Here is a 15,653-nt window from a genome sequence, read left to right on the forward strand (position 1 = left end):
AATTATTAGGCGTTCTATCCATTTCACCTCCTAAATTTGGCAAAGGATCTATACTTCTATGGTCGCCTTAGAAGAGCTGTTGATTTGATGCTATTTTTGAGGTATGGCTCAGCTTTCGTAGTCTGCCAAAAATAGAAGACTGGCCTAGCCTGTTGAATTAACCCTGGCAGTTCAGGCTGTGGTTTTGTCCTAACCCCACTAAAGGTTTGAAGATGGATGGGTAGTATAGGTTGTTAGAGCAGGGTGGGGTTTGTGGCGGTCTGTCAAGCACTTGGAATTGGTGCCAATTTGAAGCGGGTGTTATGATAGTAGGAAGTTATGTGGTTTATGAGTGCCTTTTTTCAGTATATTCTGAGAAATGGTTGTTCTTTGTTGGGATACCTTGGATCAATTTCATAAGATGGCAGAAATAATGCTGCAAAGGGATTTATTCATGTTCTGCAGTCTGCACTCACTCAAATAATGAAGTACTCTCCTTGGTGTGAGTTTTAAGTCCTTGCTGGGAATTTCTGAAATTGTGACCCAGTCGGAGTTGGATGGATTATTATTGTGAGTTATATAAAAGATATTGGAGTAGTTTTGTTACTGCTTGTTCTATCTGTACAATGATTCAGTTTGGTTGGGTTTCTTTAGCAGTTTATACAGGAATGCATTGTAAAAGTGCAGACAGGAGGTAATTGGTAATGCTTTCAGGCTCGTTTGAGTAGAAGAGAGATACATGAAATATGATTGCCTGTTAGGCTTTTATCAAGTTACCCAATGTCTATACAATATACTCCGTACAAAGTCTACAAACAGTCAAGGTACCTGAAAACCAAACCCCTGCCATGACTGCTCATACTGGATTAAGTAGATGTGTAGATCTTCAACATAAAACTATGGTTTACCAAACTTAAGGTTAGACATCTTCGATATTTACAGGTATGGAGTCTAATATATAATGACCAAGTCTCCCGGTTCGAAAAAGATTCAGTAATTTAACTGCAACTTTGTGCTCAATGTCCTCTGACCCTGCTGGCAATTTTAAAGCCTTTTTCAAAACGTCAAACTCTGCTTTTATTAGCCTTAACAATTCCTCTTCTTCTTGTAAATTACCTCTGAAGGATGAATTAACTTCAAACAGGCTTCTACGAACAGAGAGTACTACAGAATCCTGTACACAATAAACATGTAACATACTCCATAATAGCTTAGACAATAACTAAATCTTGCTACCAGTCTAAAGACCTAATACATGCCCAACTTTATTGGTCAGTGATGAATTTACCTGAGTATGGTCCGTGATGACTTCTGGTGTTGTGGTTTTGTCATTGTTTCCTGAAACGGGAAGCTCATGGATACATAGCTTCTCCCATTTCTGGTACTCATGGTTCAAGTTTAGGACAGAAAGAAAATATTGTGCAAGTGCTTTCTCGCCTGCTAAATTGTCTCTGAGAGCTCCTGCAACACATCAAGGGAGAGAAGGATGCAAAATTTACCTCCTAACAACAATATAAGTCTCAATTTAAGAGGTTTGGTTCATCATTAATTAACTGAAAGCGTCTAATGCATCCAATGTGAAACAATTTTCCCTCCACATTTTCTTTGTTCGGGTAGTTAGATCAAATTCTGTGTAATCAACACCATACTGTGTAATCAAATTCCTTCAACCTTACCTGTTAAAGCTAACTTGGCGCAGGCTTCCACATCATTTAACTGTGGTGGTAGAATGCCGGGGGTATCCAAGATATAAATGCTAGGATGGCTAGCAACCTGGAAACACAAGATCAGTTCATCAGGACACAAACTGGTTACAGAAGTACTATAATGTTGGTCATATGAGTGTTCAACAACCTTCAAGCTGCATATACTCTTCGTCTCACCGGGAATAGGGCTGACAACTGCATGCTTCAGCTTCCCTTTCTCTGTTGCAAGGAAAAAATGTCAATAATCAGAACAATTGACAAAGTAGACAAGAAGACAACGCTGCACATAACCGAAGTAGATAGATTTAAACCTGCAGCACTAATCCGCCCGATGTGATGCAAGGAATTTGCAAGAGCCGATTTCCCAACATTGGGGATTCCAACCAACATCATTGTTATGGTATGCCTTTCAGGCTCCGATTTCTTCAAAGCTCTCACTTGGCTTTGCAAAAAGCCTAGGAACTGATTAACACAAATCAATATACAAAGTGATAGTCACTAGTTTCTTGCATCATCTTTGCAAAACTTCCCTTTGTGAGTACATGCAACATGCTTCTTTTAATTCAATGATTTTTGCACTTTGTATGATTAATTTTACCTCTTGAATGTTGTCTTTATTATGTGCATTCACACCAAATGTTGGAAAGCTTTCTCGTTCGAAATACCTTGTCCATTCCTGAAGTTGGAAAATAATATGAGTATATAAGCAAACACATATCACATTTTACTACAAATCTACAATAATGTCCGAGGAAGATCAAATCACCTTAACTTTTGAACGACCGGCAAGATCCACCTTGTTTAAAACTACAAGGCGACGTGACGACGAAGAAGTAGATAGTCTCCTAAGTAGCTCACATTCTGATGACAATGGTATCTACATGAACGTGATATTAATTATAAATGGTAGAAACGGAGAATAATCTTATAATCGTTACTTGGACTCTCTATATCACCTTAACCGGGCATGTCACATTATATATAGAATATGGACACGTAACTCTTCATTTTGGATCAAATTTGGTTACTTTCACATCATATTATTTACACATATTCGAGGGTAATATAAGTACCCGAGTCCAAGTAACATTAGCTACGTGTTTTATTAGTTAACATTTCACCAAACAAGTTATAGTCATGACTCATAACTCATAATAAACCTAGGAGAGATTAAAAATTTGAAGAATTAACCGAGTCCGAGTAACATAGATTACGAGAAAAACAAATTGGCATTTCATCAAACAAGTTATACTCATGAAGAACTAGAAAGAGTGAAAACAATAATGAAGCAAAAGTGTAATGGAATTACCCGAGCATCTCGAAGATCAAGGACAAAATCAACACTAGCAATACGCTGAGAAACAGCAGTAGAAGCGGCCGCCATGAAAGGAGTATACAAGCTTTTCCCATCTCCCGCCATTTTTATAACTGTATTACCTACTCGTTTCGCCATCAACAGTAAGCTTTCCTTCTTTGTCATTTTCTTCTTTTTTATTTTCCGTAACTTTTTTTCGCAATATAAATACAGCTGTCCAAACAAACGTTATCCAGTTTTAGAGAGAGAAAATTGAATTAATGGTGGAAAATTTTCAATAAAAAAGCTAATAATTTGTTGTTTTTAGGTTGAAGAAGAATGTTAATGGCGGCGGAACCACTGAATTCGATTTCAAAGGGATTAGGGTTAGGGTTAGGGTTAGGGTTGGGGAAATTGAATTTGAGAGGTAGAAATGGAGTGTCGATTAAATTGGGGAGAGGAGAATGTAAATGGAAAGCGAGTATGAATTTGATTACAAATCCTGATGCTTTTCAAGTTGGTCCTTTTCTTGGTAGCTATGGCTTCTTCAATGTTACCAGGTTTTTTAAGCTTTTTCTCTCTCCTCTAATTTTCCGCCATTTTTATGCTGTATGATTTTTAGGAAAGCTTCGAGTTTATATTAATAACTCCGTAAAATGTCTAATCATTACAAATAATATTAAACGGGGGTAGTAGTTGAAATTGTTTTGCCTTTTCTATTCTGTTATGGTGGTGGTGCTATGGTTGCTGGCCGAGAGATAAATTGTTACTCTAATTGTTTTTGTTACGGAGTATGTTTTTACTAGTACTCCTTCCGTCTCAAATTGAGAGGGACACTTGATTTTACATGGTTTACGAGGTTGGTTATAACCCTTACTAATATCTCTGATTACATATTAATTAATACGGAGTAATATTTTTTAAACACTAAGTGAGCAAGGCCTTTTGATTAAATTTACTCCGTAATATGTATTGGAAATGAGTATAATGATTTTTAAGGTTGAGTGAGCAAGATCTTGGTTGATTGAACAAAGCCTGAGATTAATAAAAAAAATTTGATTTAGCAAGATCCATTAGATGACGATTTTTTTTTTTCAGCTTAAAAACCACCAAAATATTAAAAATCAACTTTGTGGCATTTCAGCTATTCAGGGTTTAAAAGTGGTGTAGATTATGACTATCTGTCAGAGGATATGGGGAAATTGAGAACTCAAGATGTTGGTGAAGGTGGCATCAATATCAGGTGTGTTCTGTTATCATCATTACTCATATGGTATCGTTTTTAATTAATCGCTGCATTACATGCTGCTTCCTTTGTGCTACTTATTACTTGATTACTTTGAAGTTTGGGGGAGTGATGTTATCCTTGGCAGTTCTTTGCAGGCTATATGAAGGAAGAATTACTCAAGGTTCTTTGAGAGGTACTTCTGTTCTTTTTAAGGTACTGTGACAAAAAGGAAGAGAGCTAGTAAATTGCGTTAATGATAGTGCATTTGTGTCCAAATTTTTATTGTGGTCTCTTTTAGAAGCTCATTTCTCATTTATTACTATTTTAAATGCGAGTATTGAAAAATAGAAATATAAAACTTAAATTGCTTGATCTAATTTAGACAATCATCTCATGTCAATGTCCCCGACTCCCCGGTATTACCATGGACAGTTGGTAATTGGCTTGAGGATTTCCTTTCATTAAAAAAAAAAAAAAAAAAGACACAAGCGGGCCATTTATATTTCTCTTTAGAAATACTTCAACTCCTTCTCAGACCTCAGTACCTCACCTTGTTTTCAAGGATTTTCTTGTCCAATTTGTTGATTGTTAGGTTAAAGGTAAAATATGTTCACCATTAATAATTTTTCTTTCAATTTCTTATTTTCTTTCATCACTGTGGAATCAAGTAAATGGCTTACACTCACCAAGGATTTTGATCTGTGTCAAAGACTTTGGGTTTAAATCACAGGACCATCTACTTCAAAGTAAACCTTGTCATACTAGAGTAACTGATTCTTGGACCTGGTTCTAGGTGAAGTTCTCAAGTATTGATTATCTGCTTGAAAATTGGTTTAGGTATATCCTGGACAAAGGACCGGTGGTGCTGAGGCCGACATGATGGCTGCCAATGAGCTAAGTACTCATGTTTTCCTTCAGGTAAGATGAAGTAGTTTTACGGACTTGAAGATCTTTTGAGTTCACATCAGAGCACTTTGTTTTCAAACTCTATGAATTGAGATATCTATATTTCTCTCAGAGCTGCTCAAATGAAATATGCCAGAATATCTTGATGTTATTAGGTGGATTCGAGACAAATACTGGTGAGCAGGTATGTTGTGTTGAGCTTCCCTGTTTCTACTTTAATTTAGTTTGCCATAAACTAAATAAGTTGTCTGGCCTTTGTAGTGGCTTGCTTTCCGCTATAATGGAAAATACACTGCAGCAGACTATGCAAAGATTTCCAGTGAAAAATTGACAAAGAATAAGTCTCTTGATCCGCAATCATTTTGGAATCCTTTTGAACAAGGGCAAACATTTAAACGCAGAAGATATTTTGTCATTAAGATGCTCCAGGGAATATTCAATGGCCTGGTCTATATGCATGCCCATGATAGATTACACCAGAGTCTTGGACCAGCTTCTGTTGTTCTCAAGTATGCTATCTGACATTATTTAAGTATGACGAGTGCTAGCACATATTATGTGATTATGCCACTTTGGTAATTTTTCCTGTGCATAATTGCTATGAAACTTGTCCTGTAATGGCAGTACAATATCTGAGAGGGAAGCACCTTACCTGGTTGCGACACTCCGAGATTTTGCGTTTTCAGTTGATATAAGGTTTGCTACCTGTTTCTTCTTTACTTAAATCAGTTTCAATTAAACCCTACTCATTCTCTAGATAGAGAAAGTTATAGCATGTTTGTCAATAACATTACAGATTTACAGCATCCATTCTTGTTTGTCTGTATACTTAGAGCTTGGAATCTGTTTATCTGATATTTGCCTGATAGGACTTCAGAAGGAGCTAAATCTAGGTTGAACATTCTTTATTATCATAAACTTGAGCACATAGAACCTTCAACTTTATCATTATAATTTTGAGTACATAGTACTTCAATTTTATAATCATAAACTTGACCACATAGAACCCTTTGATTTATTAATTAGAGAACAAGATGAAAAGAGTGTTAAAAGGCTAATTATTTTGTTCAAATGTGTTATGTAAATCCATGATTTAGTTAGATCCATTGTTTTCTTTTTTAATGCATTTTTTTTTAAAAATATATGTGTAATGCGTAAGTTGCTCCTTTTGAAGTAACTAATGGTTTCTTTTTCTCAAGATTTAAGTTTGTATTCTTCCACTCTTAACAATAACTGACAAACAAACAAACAAATCCTTAGTCTCAAAATGGTTTGGGGATGGCCAACTTAAACCGTCATAAGGAACCGTCCAGGAGAGTGAAAAAAGAAAAGTAAAGAGATTCTTTTATGCTTAATGTAAGAATATACTCCTTTCATTCTCAAATAGATTTCCTATATGGTTTAGAGTTTAGACATGCATGTTAGGAAATTAGTAGGGCTAGTAGATGTTGAGGTAGATAGTAAGGAAATAAGAAATAAATAATAATTTAAAGATATTTTGTGGGGGAAGAGGGCCTGCCCCTGCATGGCATGGAATTTGAAAAGAGAGGGAAAAATAGAGTTAGTGGAGGGGTATGCATCACATAGGTTGAGTGTGAAACTCCATGAACAGCTCTAATGTAAACCCATGATAAGGTTACATCTTTAGTTTTGTATTTAAATGTAACCATTTTAAAATCTATGCTATGAAATCTGATTGAATTATAAACAGATGTTAATCGAATAATAATGGGGAAGAGGAATGGAATATTCCTTATTTAAATGGATATAATGGATGGGATCAAGGGTTTGACACATGGCATAAAAAGTATGTTTTGAATCATTAGTATAGATATAGATAATGATTGTAATGGGTACAAGCTTAATGCCTCTTTCCAGTTATTTGTCATTAGAGAAAGGTCCTGGATCTTTGTCAGAAGGACTTTGGAGGAGAGCTATTGCAGCTGGTGCATATAATCCTATGGAGAAAAGAAACTTTGGGATTGCAGATGACATGTAAGTATGTGAGGAGAGTCATGCATGATTTGTTTGAATGTAGCTAAAAAATGATTTTCTGACTGGCATTATGAATAATTGCCTGCATAATTACTTGGATTTTGTCTTTGAAATTCTATATGCAGATATGAAGCAGGTCTTCTTTTTGCATACTTGGCTTTCGCTCCATTTTGTGAAACTGGCATCATGGATAGTCTTTCTTTACAAGTGAGTCGTGCTACTTTAATTGTAGCATTTACATAAGCTGCTAGTCTGTGGTATCCACCTTTTTAAATTGAATGAGTACTGAATAAAGTAAATTACATCGAATTGCAGAGACTAGTGGAGAACACTTTTCAGCTTGATCTCCAAGCATTCAGAGAGTATGTCTTTAAACTTACTATCTAAGATTAATATCATAAGCACACTGAACATAATTAGGTTTTTATTTGTAATTATTATTTGCATAATATTCTGTATATATTATGGTTGTTCTAGCACAAATCATGATTAGAGATAATCTGTAACTGTCTGACCACCAACTGGTATCCTTTGAGGATGTAGACAATATAAGTTTTAGGGCACTCCTATATTAACTTATTGAGCACATGTAGCCTAGTCACATTTTGATTCTTGAAAAGGACATAAAGATTTCACATTCTAGAACCGACTGTATGTGATTGGTTAACGTTTTGTTTGTCGCTTGAATTTCCATGGGTTTTTGTCAACTTATATGCTGTAACATACTAGCATTGCAGTTTGGTACTGATCCAAATGTGGCTTTGGGTGAGTTCATGGTAGGGTGGGGTTGTCTGTAATCTCCTATTATGCAGATACTGAGCTCCTGTGCGATTAATTGACTGCACTACATTTTTTTGTTTTACGAAATTATATGTGGGGATATAAAATCTTACTTAGGCATCTAATTAGCAGTGCAACCAATAGTAAGGACCCTTTTTCAATGTTCTGTATTAATTTCTATGCATTTAACATGCTTTCAGATACTGTTCAGCTGATGATCGCTTGCTACAAGCTGTCAAATTCCTAGATCTTGGTGATGGTGCTGGCTGGGAGCTACTTCAGGTAAGTGGATTACTTTCTTTTACCTGTAATTGTAACTGTCATACACTGTTCTGTTAAAAGCCTGTCTGGTGCTGGTCTAATTGCTAATCACTCAACTTACAAATTATCTGCTCTAAACTCGGTCTATTTTTATATGGATTAAACTTTCATCTATACTGTTATGTGTTATAGAATCTCTGACAGTTAATATGATCATGCTAGACGAAATAACTTCAATTTTCTATTGTGCCAACTTATAGTTGACTAATGACAACTATCCATTTCCAAGTATTAATCTATCTAATCTGTATATTTGCATTGCTATCAGTGTTTAAGAAGGTGATTTATGCATCACTTATTTTTGATTTGTTATCTTCTGAATGCATGCTAGGTTTGATGTCTTAATTCATCATGGTCATGCTGTTATAGTGTTATTTTATGCTCATATCATTGTTTAAATGAAGGTGATGTGCTGTTGAGTTGATCAACTTTTGTAATGCTCACCTCCATACCATGTAGTTGAGAGAATAACACTTGATTGCCACAAATTTGGAGCAGTACTTTTATGTTTTTGCTACAAGAGATGTGTCAAGAATTTAATTTTTATCTTCCAAATTACAGGCGATGTTAAATCCTGATTACAGGAAGCGCCCAGTTGCTGCAGCTGTGCGGAACCATCGTTTTGTCACTGGAGCTCTTTTGTAGCAGATGGAGTTTGGTACGTTATTGATCTGTGATCAAGCTAAAAGGCCTTGTGAACTACTAGATACAACCCTGTTACAGTACTTTGCAAGTGCTTCCTCTTCTTTCATGCACCTTCCTCATAATGAAACTGAGACTTCTGTAACTGTTTTGAAACAGAGACAGACAAATTGAACTTCGACTCTGCCTCACCGGCTATGCTTTTAATCTCTTATACAAGTTTGTAATCATTTACCTAACAGGTGTCTTACATCGCGAAGAAATGTGTAGATTTAGACTTTGCATTTCCTTTACTTTGAATACTATATTGTGTCTGTGTTGGAAAATTTTAGGGTGGAACATGTGGTTGGATTTCCAATTTTAACAAGACCCCAATCTGACATCTTCATGATACAACTTTTGTGTCTTCAGTACTTTTTCTTGATTCATAAGGATTAGGAGCTGCATAAGTAAGATTGTAAGCAGTCTTAGCACATAAAAGGATAAAACAATACCACAGTGGAAGGGCGAAAGGGAATTTTAGACCTAACGCCTCACAAGTCACAACTCACAAACCCTAATAAACCGTGCTTCACAAACGGTCCAAAAAGGGTCTACTGGTAGCCAATTTTGAAGACTAATAGTACATTATATTAGTACATTATAATCCTCTGCAGTCCTCTGCAATTTTTGCTCTGTTTCTTAATTTACATTCTATTGTCGCTGCTCTTCGAACGCGATGGATGAACAATTGGTGAGTTCGTGGGAGTAACTGAAGTTAAGTAATGATGAGAATGTTGTTCTTGATGGGTCAAATTCGATGGTGAATGAGAATGCTCCTGATCAAAGGTTAGCCCTATCTCTCGTGGGTAAATTACTCGCAAAAAAACCTTTCAACATTGAAGCTATGAAACGTGTGCTCAAGAACCTTTGGCGTATTGATGATAATGTTGCAATTCGCTCGATTGATACCAACCTATTTGTGTTCCAATTTTTCACCAAGAAGGATAAGGAGAAGGTATTGGATGGCAGGCCTTGGGCCTTTGACAATCAACTCCTACTGCTAAAGGAGGTGTGTGCCGATGAACAACCGTCCGATGTAGTTTTTGACTCCTGCCCTTTTTGGATTCGTCTCCTCGATGTACCCTTCGGCAGACGTTCCCCTCAATTTGCTAGGGAGGTGGGGGACTGTATTGGTGTATGCTTAGATGTAGATGAATCTGACCCTCTATGCTGGGATGAGTATATGCGTGTGAAGGTGATGGTGAATATTCACAAACCTCTCCGTCGAGGGATCAAAATTGTTGTTGAGTCTGGACATACTAAGTGGGTTGGCTTTAAGTATGAAAGACTAGGTGACTTTTGTTATTTTTGTGGCAAGATTGGACATAGTGACAAGGATTGTAAAGAGAAGGATAATTGTGCTGTTGATTCCCCGATGGTCTTTCAATATGGCCCTTTTCTATCGGCTTCTCCTCATCGATCCAAAGTGCCTTCAATTGAGCGAGAAAAGGAAAGAAAATGGATGGAGAAGATGGTAGCCAGGGGAAGGGTGCAACGTTCGGAGTACAATGACCCTACGGCTATTCGCCTTGGGCCTCCAGGGGCTGCAAGGAAACTCCTTTTCGCTTCTCCAAAAATTGTCAATGATATGACACCGAAACCCCGTGCTATATCCTTGGTTGCAGTGGCTGATGAGAGTGGCACCATGGTCTTGCGACCTTCTGCTCAGAACGTGAAGAATACTCCTAATGCTCCTATTTTTAGCGTTGATGAGGAGTGTGTGGGAAAGCGGAATGAAGCTTCGAATGGTGTAGAGAAAATGGTATGTATGAAGCAGACTTGTAGTGTGGATCCTTCTACAACTTGCAAAAATAAGTCCAAGAGAAAGCTTCGTGGAGATGGGGCCGTGGATATGGATGTGACTGAAGGTAGTGGGGTGAGCTCTTTATCAAAAAAGAGAGCTGCCGAAACTGTGTTGGATGGAGAGCGATCTCATGCTGACAATGGTGCCGAGAAAAAATTAAAGTTAAGTGTGAGTAACTTTTCTTCTGATCTTGTTGTAGCTAAAGTAGAGGGACTTGGGGATGCCCAAGCCCTCGAAAGAAAATGAAAATCTTAAGCTGGAATTGCCACGGGATTGGCAACTCGTGGACAGGTAGAGCTCTCCAAGATTTATGTTGGAGAGATAGGCCAAATATTGTGTTTGTTATGGAGTCTATGATTGATGACAAAAGACTTAATAAAATTAAAAATATATGTGGCTATGTGAACGGTGTTTGTGTTAGCAGTAATGGGAATTCGGGGGGCCTTGGGATGTGGTGGAAGGATATTAATGTGAATGTTGTATCTTACTCTATGCACCATTTTGCTATTGATATTCTTGATAATAATAATGTTACAATTTGGAGAGCGATTGGGATTTATGGGTGGCCGGAACTAGCTAATAAACACTTGACTTGGACTTTAATGTCTACGCTCAGAGATGAATGTGATGTGCTGATGGGTGACATTTATGTTACCCTTAGGGGTAGTGTATTGGTCTCTTTTCTCCTGTTTTTCTTAGGTTTTCTACCTCTTTTCTCCTCTTATGGCTTCCTTTTCTTTTATGGATGAAAAGTATGCTTATTTGCGCTTGTTTTGATAATCTTTATGCATAATTTTATCATCCCCATGCTCTCGTGATCTTTGCTATCTATTGCAGGTTCCATGACGGTCCTAAGCACGGTAGGAGGCCCCTTGGCCAAGTATGGAGGCATGGACAAAGACAAGAGGAGCAAAAGGGAAGAAGAGGAAGCAAGAAGAGGAAGTTCAAGAGGAGGTGTGGCCGAACCTCTAAGAGGTTCGGTCGAACCAAGGTGTGGTCAAACTTTTGAAAAGTTCGACCGAACCTCCAAGGCAGTTTCAACCAAGTTTTCAGCATGTTTACAGGAGGGGTCGAACCAGGAAAGTTCGACCAAACAAGGATCAGGGAGGTTCGACCGAACCTACCCTGAGTTCGGCCGAACCTACCCTGAGTCCGACCGAACCTACACAGAGTTCGGTCGGACATTTTCCCGTTTCAGCTGACTTTTTGCGGAGCTTCCTAAGCAATTTTGTAAGGGGTATAAATAGATTTTTTTTGCTCATTAAAGAAAAAAAAAGATTTTCCAGTTTAGGAGTTTTTAGGTTAGTTTTAGGTTTTTAGAGAGAGAAACTCTCAAATTTTGGAGAGAGAAAGTGAGGAGCACAATGGTTTTCATGGATTTTGGATAATCAAAGGAGGAATTTGATGATTTGAAGATCTCCATTTTATATCAATGAGCATTTCTTACTCTCTTCTCTCTTTATGCTTTATTAATTGCTTTGTTAATCATGTTTGAGTAGATTTCCTTCTACTAGGTGTTGAGTGAAGCCTTGTTATGGTTAATTGAGTTATTTGAGATAAATTTGATGATAATTGTGTGATTAAATTGATTGAATTGATGATGACATGTTGTTTGTTTTAGATTGGATTGATCTCCCAAGATAGCAAACTTAATTGCATGTTAGTTCTAGTTTGACAAGGGATTGTGAATTAGAATTTATATATTTGATTGCATTTTGGGTAAATTTCTTCTATGCACCTAGTCAATGAGGGATCTAGGCTAGGAATTTTAGAGATTGCTCTTGATGGTAATTAATTCCCATTTTAATTCTTTCTTTGCATGATTGATTATCAAATCGATTCCCATTAACTTGTTAATTGTTCAAAGTGGATCTTTGCCCCTAGTAGACTTTGTAATATCTTGATCTTTATATGTGTGTTAGTGTAGTTGTAGTGTCCACTATCCATAAACCGACTTCGGCGTAGCTTAAGCATTAGATCGAGAACAATCCAACATTACCGTTCCTTGTGGTTCGACTCCGAACTTACCACTAGACTTGTTTAGGGGTTAGTTTTAGGATTTATAAATTAATTTGATTGAGTGTGGAATGTGCGACCGTTCTAACGCCCATCAAAATGGCGCCGTTGCCGGGGAACGGTGTCAATGCTTGATTGTTTTTGATTGCTTGAGTCTAGGTCTTTGTGTATACTTTTCTTTTTATTTTATTTTTTTTAATTTTTGCTTGTTTTTGTAAAAAAAAAATGGCAAGTAACTCGTTTCCTCAATATGACAATGAGCCTTTTTGTGAATATTTCAATAGACTTGTGGGATATTTGGATTTTGATTGTTGTAGTCTTTGGGAGGCTTGTGAGATTTGTTATTTTGGTTTGAATGAGCAAACTAGGGATGAAGTTGAATGCATGCATAATGGTGAATTTAGAGCATTATCAATTGATGATGCTTGGGATTTTTATGTTTGGTTTGCTTGGGATGTCTACAATAAAGGTAATCATGATTCTATTATTGATATGCAATGTGTTGATACTTCTAATATTAGCATGAATTCCCATGATTTGTTACATGATCCATTAAGTGAACCTAAAACACATGATTTCAACTCTATTTCCTCTTTTGTTCATGATGATGAGGTACATGCTCAAGTTGATGCTAATGGTGTGTTTCAATATTCTTCATTATTTACCATGCCTTCTTGTGATGTGCTTCGTTCCCTTAATGATGAATCTCATGTGTTTGATTGTGCCCCCACTCCCCAATGTGATGTATATGCTCATGATCTTAATGTTGATTTTTCCAATCTTGGTTGTACTTCTTCTTCTCTTGTTGAGCCTCAACCTTCAACACCTTTTGAATCCCTTATTGCTACTTTTGAATCTCAAATTAGGTGCATTGAGCTTGATAATGAGCTTGGGCCTAGTAAGGAAATGATTCTTAATTCTATGAGAGGTCAATTAGAGATAATGAAAAAGAATGAGGAGCGTCTTGAGGAGGGAAGGAGAAGAAAAGAAGAGTTAGAAAGCCAATTGTCACCCTTGATGCTTGTTTGTGAAAAATCCCAATTTAATGTGTGTGTTGAGGATGATGATGATGATTTTGACCAACCAAGAGAGTGTGAGGATCCCATTGGTGAGCATATGAGTGATGGTGAAGGAGTTGAGAATGAAGAGAGTGTTGATTTTGAAAATACTAACCCTTTTTCCCATCTTGACGAGTCTCAAGTGCATGATTGTGATCCTTTTATCCATGAGTATTTGGATTCATTTAAGGTTATGTCTAATGTGTTTATTGAGTGTCAAATGAAAACCCATAGCCTTTTGAGTGAGTTCATTAAGAATGCTTCATGGGAGAGAGACCATTTTGAAATGAATTTGCATCCATTCATGCATGGCTTTGAGATTTTAGGCTTTAAGGAAGTTAAGGGAGTTGTTGTTCATGATTGTAGTGAAGGGGATTATGTAGTTCCTCTTGAAAGTTGGATGTTTGAGGGAGATCATGATCATGAGTGTTCTTCTTTTGAGGATTCTATGATTGATTTTCATGCTCAAATTGGTGATTTGAGGAATGGTGGTGAAGAAGAGACCATTTGTAAGACCATTGCTCCTATCCCCTTCTCTCATGTCCCTTTTTCAAGGAATTTCAACCATATCCCCTACACTCCTATATCCCTTCCTTCCTTTGTTAATGAGCCTATTGGGGACCCCCTTGCCTATGAAGATTTTTATGTCCCTCATTCGTCTTCAATTGAGGAAAAGGGTGATTTTTCCACCCAAAAAGATTTTTGTGAAGAGAGTTTGCCTTTCTATTCTTCTTCTTATTTTCTTGAATTTTCTTTTGATTCTTCTTCTTCTTGGAAACTCCCTCTTCACCTTCTTTTGCGTGCACTAATCTTGGTGCATGCCCTTCTTATATCATTTGCTTACTTGTTATCTTATGAGATGTGTAGTAGTGCATTTGACAAGCTCTTGCGATCGTTGCAATATTATTTACTAGAGCGGTCAAGCTTGGACCTTAAGCAAGCCTTTCTCGGGAAGTAACCCGTGTTTTATTGCTTTCATTTTCTTTTCTTTTTAGAATAGATTTTCTCTCATGGAAATGTTTGTGTGCCTTTTTCTAGGTACATAACTTGATATACTTTGGTGCATTGATTTGGATCAAGAATCAAGGAAGTTTGACTCCACTTTTGCTAGCACATGGAAAACAAGATTCAATTTTAGAGGTAGTCGGCTTCAAGAAGGTTTAATTGGGTCATTTGCGGGTACTATACCCACCTAATATCCGGTAATATCCTTCCTTGCTCTTCCTCTAATGATTTGTGACTTGTTGGACATATGTTGGTTGGTTGGATGACTTTCTTTCTTTTCTCCTCCCATGGATTCTTTGGTTTAAAGTTTGAGCATGTTGCCTCATTCAAGCTTGGGGGAGGGTATTCTATCATGTTTGGTGGAATTTTGATTCATATATGCCATGCACATTTGTATATGCATTTCCATTTTCTTTATTTTGAAAATTCCAAAAAGATTTTGTTTCTATCAAGGCAAATTTGCAATGTGTTTTGTTTTGTTCTTACTTTTGACATAATACGCTTGGACTTGTATTCTTGAATGTCTTTATTCCTAAATTATAAAGGTATGCACGGTTTGAGAATGTGTTAGGTTGACTCTAGGATATGATATGCTAAGGTAGTTGTTAAGAACTTTGAGACCATGAAGCCCTAGTTCACTTGCTTGTGGTAAGATGGAGTTGCTCTCTATGGTGGATATGAAATCAAGAGTTAGTTATTGCTATCCCTAGTGAGGTAAATTGTTCAAGCCTTCATCATACTTTGTTGAGCGGCATATTTGGATCCTTGGCTATTGCATTCTCGTATCTAGAACTTGACTTTTAGCTCCCAAGATTGCGACCGTGCCACTTTAGGGGATGACAAAGGAATTTCTCTTTTTATAGGATAGATTTTCTAT

The 15,653-nt window shown here is 37.0% G+C and overlaps 2 protein-coding genes across 6 annotated transcripts; one reads left to right on the plus strand and one right to left on the minus strand.

Moving 5' to 3' along the window:
• Nucleotides 1-5: 5 nt before the first annotated feature.
• On the minus strand, nucleotides 6-3,185 carry LOC110693030 (DAR GTPase 2, mitochondrial-like). 2 transcript variants are annotated; one of them, XM_021870149.1, is made up of 8 exons: nucleotides 2,995-3,185; nucleotides 2,452-2,562; nucleotides 2,284-2,361; nucleotides 1,997-2,147; nucleotides 1,834-1,904; nucleotides 1,656-1,752; nucleotides 1,268-1,440; nucleotides 6-1,153 (listed from the first exon to the last, which is right to left on the minus strand). In XM_021870149.1, exons 1-8 carry the CDS (start codon nucleotides 3,163-3,165, stop codon nucleotides 899-901), a joined length of 1,107 nt encoding a protein of 368 aa, XP_021725841.1. In that variant the 5' UTR covers nucleotides 3,166-3,185; the 3' UTR covers nucleotides 6-898. The 2 variants fall into 2 exon arrangements, with proteins under 2 accessions (XP_021725841.1, XP_021725840.1); XM_021870148.1 differs by having other exon boundaries at nucleotides 1,656-1,904; nucleotides 2,995-3,143.
• On the plus strand, nucleotides 3,048-9,090 carry LOC110693029. 4 transcript variants are annotated; one of them, XM_021870146.1, is made up of 14 exons: nucleotides 3,048-3,143; nucleotides 3,308-3,539; nucleotides 4,124-4,222; nucleotides 4,363-4,420; nucleotides 5,045-5,125; nucleotides 5,226-5,297; nucleotides 5,375-5,622; nucleotides 5,738-5,809; nucleotides 6,992-7,108; nucleotides 7,234-7,315; nucleotides 7,424-7,470; nucleotides 8,089-8,170; nucleotides 8,771-8,867; nucleotides 9,011-9,090. In XM_021870146.1, exons 2-13 carry the CDS (start codon nucleotides 3,319-3,321, stop codon nucleotides 8,852-8,854), a joined length of 1,263 nt encoding a protein of 420 aa, XP_021725838.1. In that variant the 5' UTR covers nucleotides 3,048-3,143; nucleotides 3,308-3,318; the 3' UTR covers nucleotides 8,855-8,867; nucleotides 9,011-9,090. The 4 variants fall into 4 exon arrangements, with proteins under 4 accessions (XP_021725838.1, XP_021725836.1, XP_021725837.1 ...); XM_021870144.1 differs by having other exon boundaries at nucleotides 8,771-9,090; XM_021870145.1 differs by lacking the exon at nucleotides 3,048-3,143 and having other exon boundaries at nucleotides 3,303-3,539; nucleotides 8,771-9,090.
• Nucleotides 9,091-15,653: the final 6,563 nt, after the last annotated feature.

The sequence above is a fragment of the Chenopodium quinoa genome, unplaced genomic scaffold, assembly GCF_001683475.1.
Source record: "Chenopodium quinoa cultivar QQ74 unplaced genomic scaffold, ASM168347v1, whole genome shotgun sequence".
In the NCBI taxonomy this organism is placed as follows: domain Eukaryota; kingdom Viridiplantae; phylum Streptophyta; class Magnoliopsida; order Caryophyllales; family Amaranthaceae; genus Chenopodium; species Chenopodium quinoa.

What these genes read in the sequence shown, in the direction of transcription:
- LOC110693030 (XM_021870148.1), bottom strand. Translation starts at nt 3,138, where the DNA reads ATGGCGAAACGAGTAGGTAATACAGTTATAAAAATGGCGGGAGATGGG. An exon ending in TTGATCTTCGAGATGCTCGG is followed by an intron (nt 2,563 to 2,994) that starts GTAATTCCATTA and finishes ACGTTCATGTAG; the next exon opens with ATACCATTGTCATCAGAATG. An exon ending in CGGGCGGATTAGTGCTGCAG is followed by an intron (nt 1,905 to 1,996) that starts GTTTAAATCTAT and finishes TCCTTGCAACAG; the next exon opens with AGAAAGGGAAGCTGAAGCAT.
- LOC110693029 (XM_021870144.1), top strand. Translation starts at nt 3,319, where the DNA reads ATGTTAATGGCGGCGGAACCACTGAATTCGATTTCAAAGGGATTAGGG. An exon ending in GGCTTCTTCAATGTTACCAG is followed by an intron (nt 3,540 to 4,123) that starts GTTTTTTAAGCT and finishes GTGGCATTTCAG; the next exon opens with CTATTCAGGGTTTAAAAGTG. An exon ending in GCGTTTTCAGTTGATATAAG is followed by an intron (nt 5,810 to 6,991) that starts GTTTGCTACCTG and finishes GCCTCTTTCCAG; the next exon opens with TTATTTGTCATTAGAGAAAG.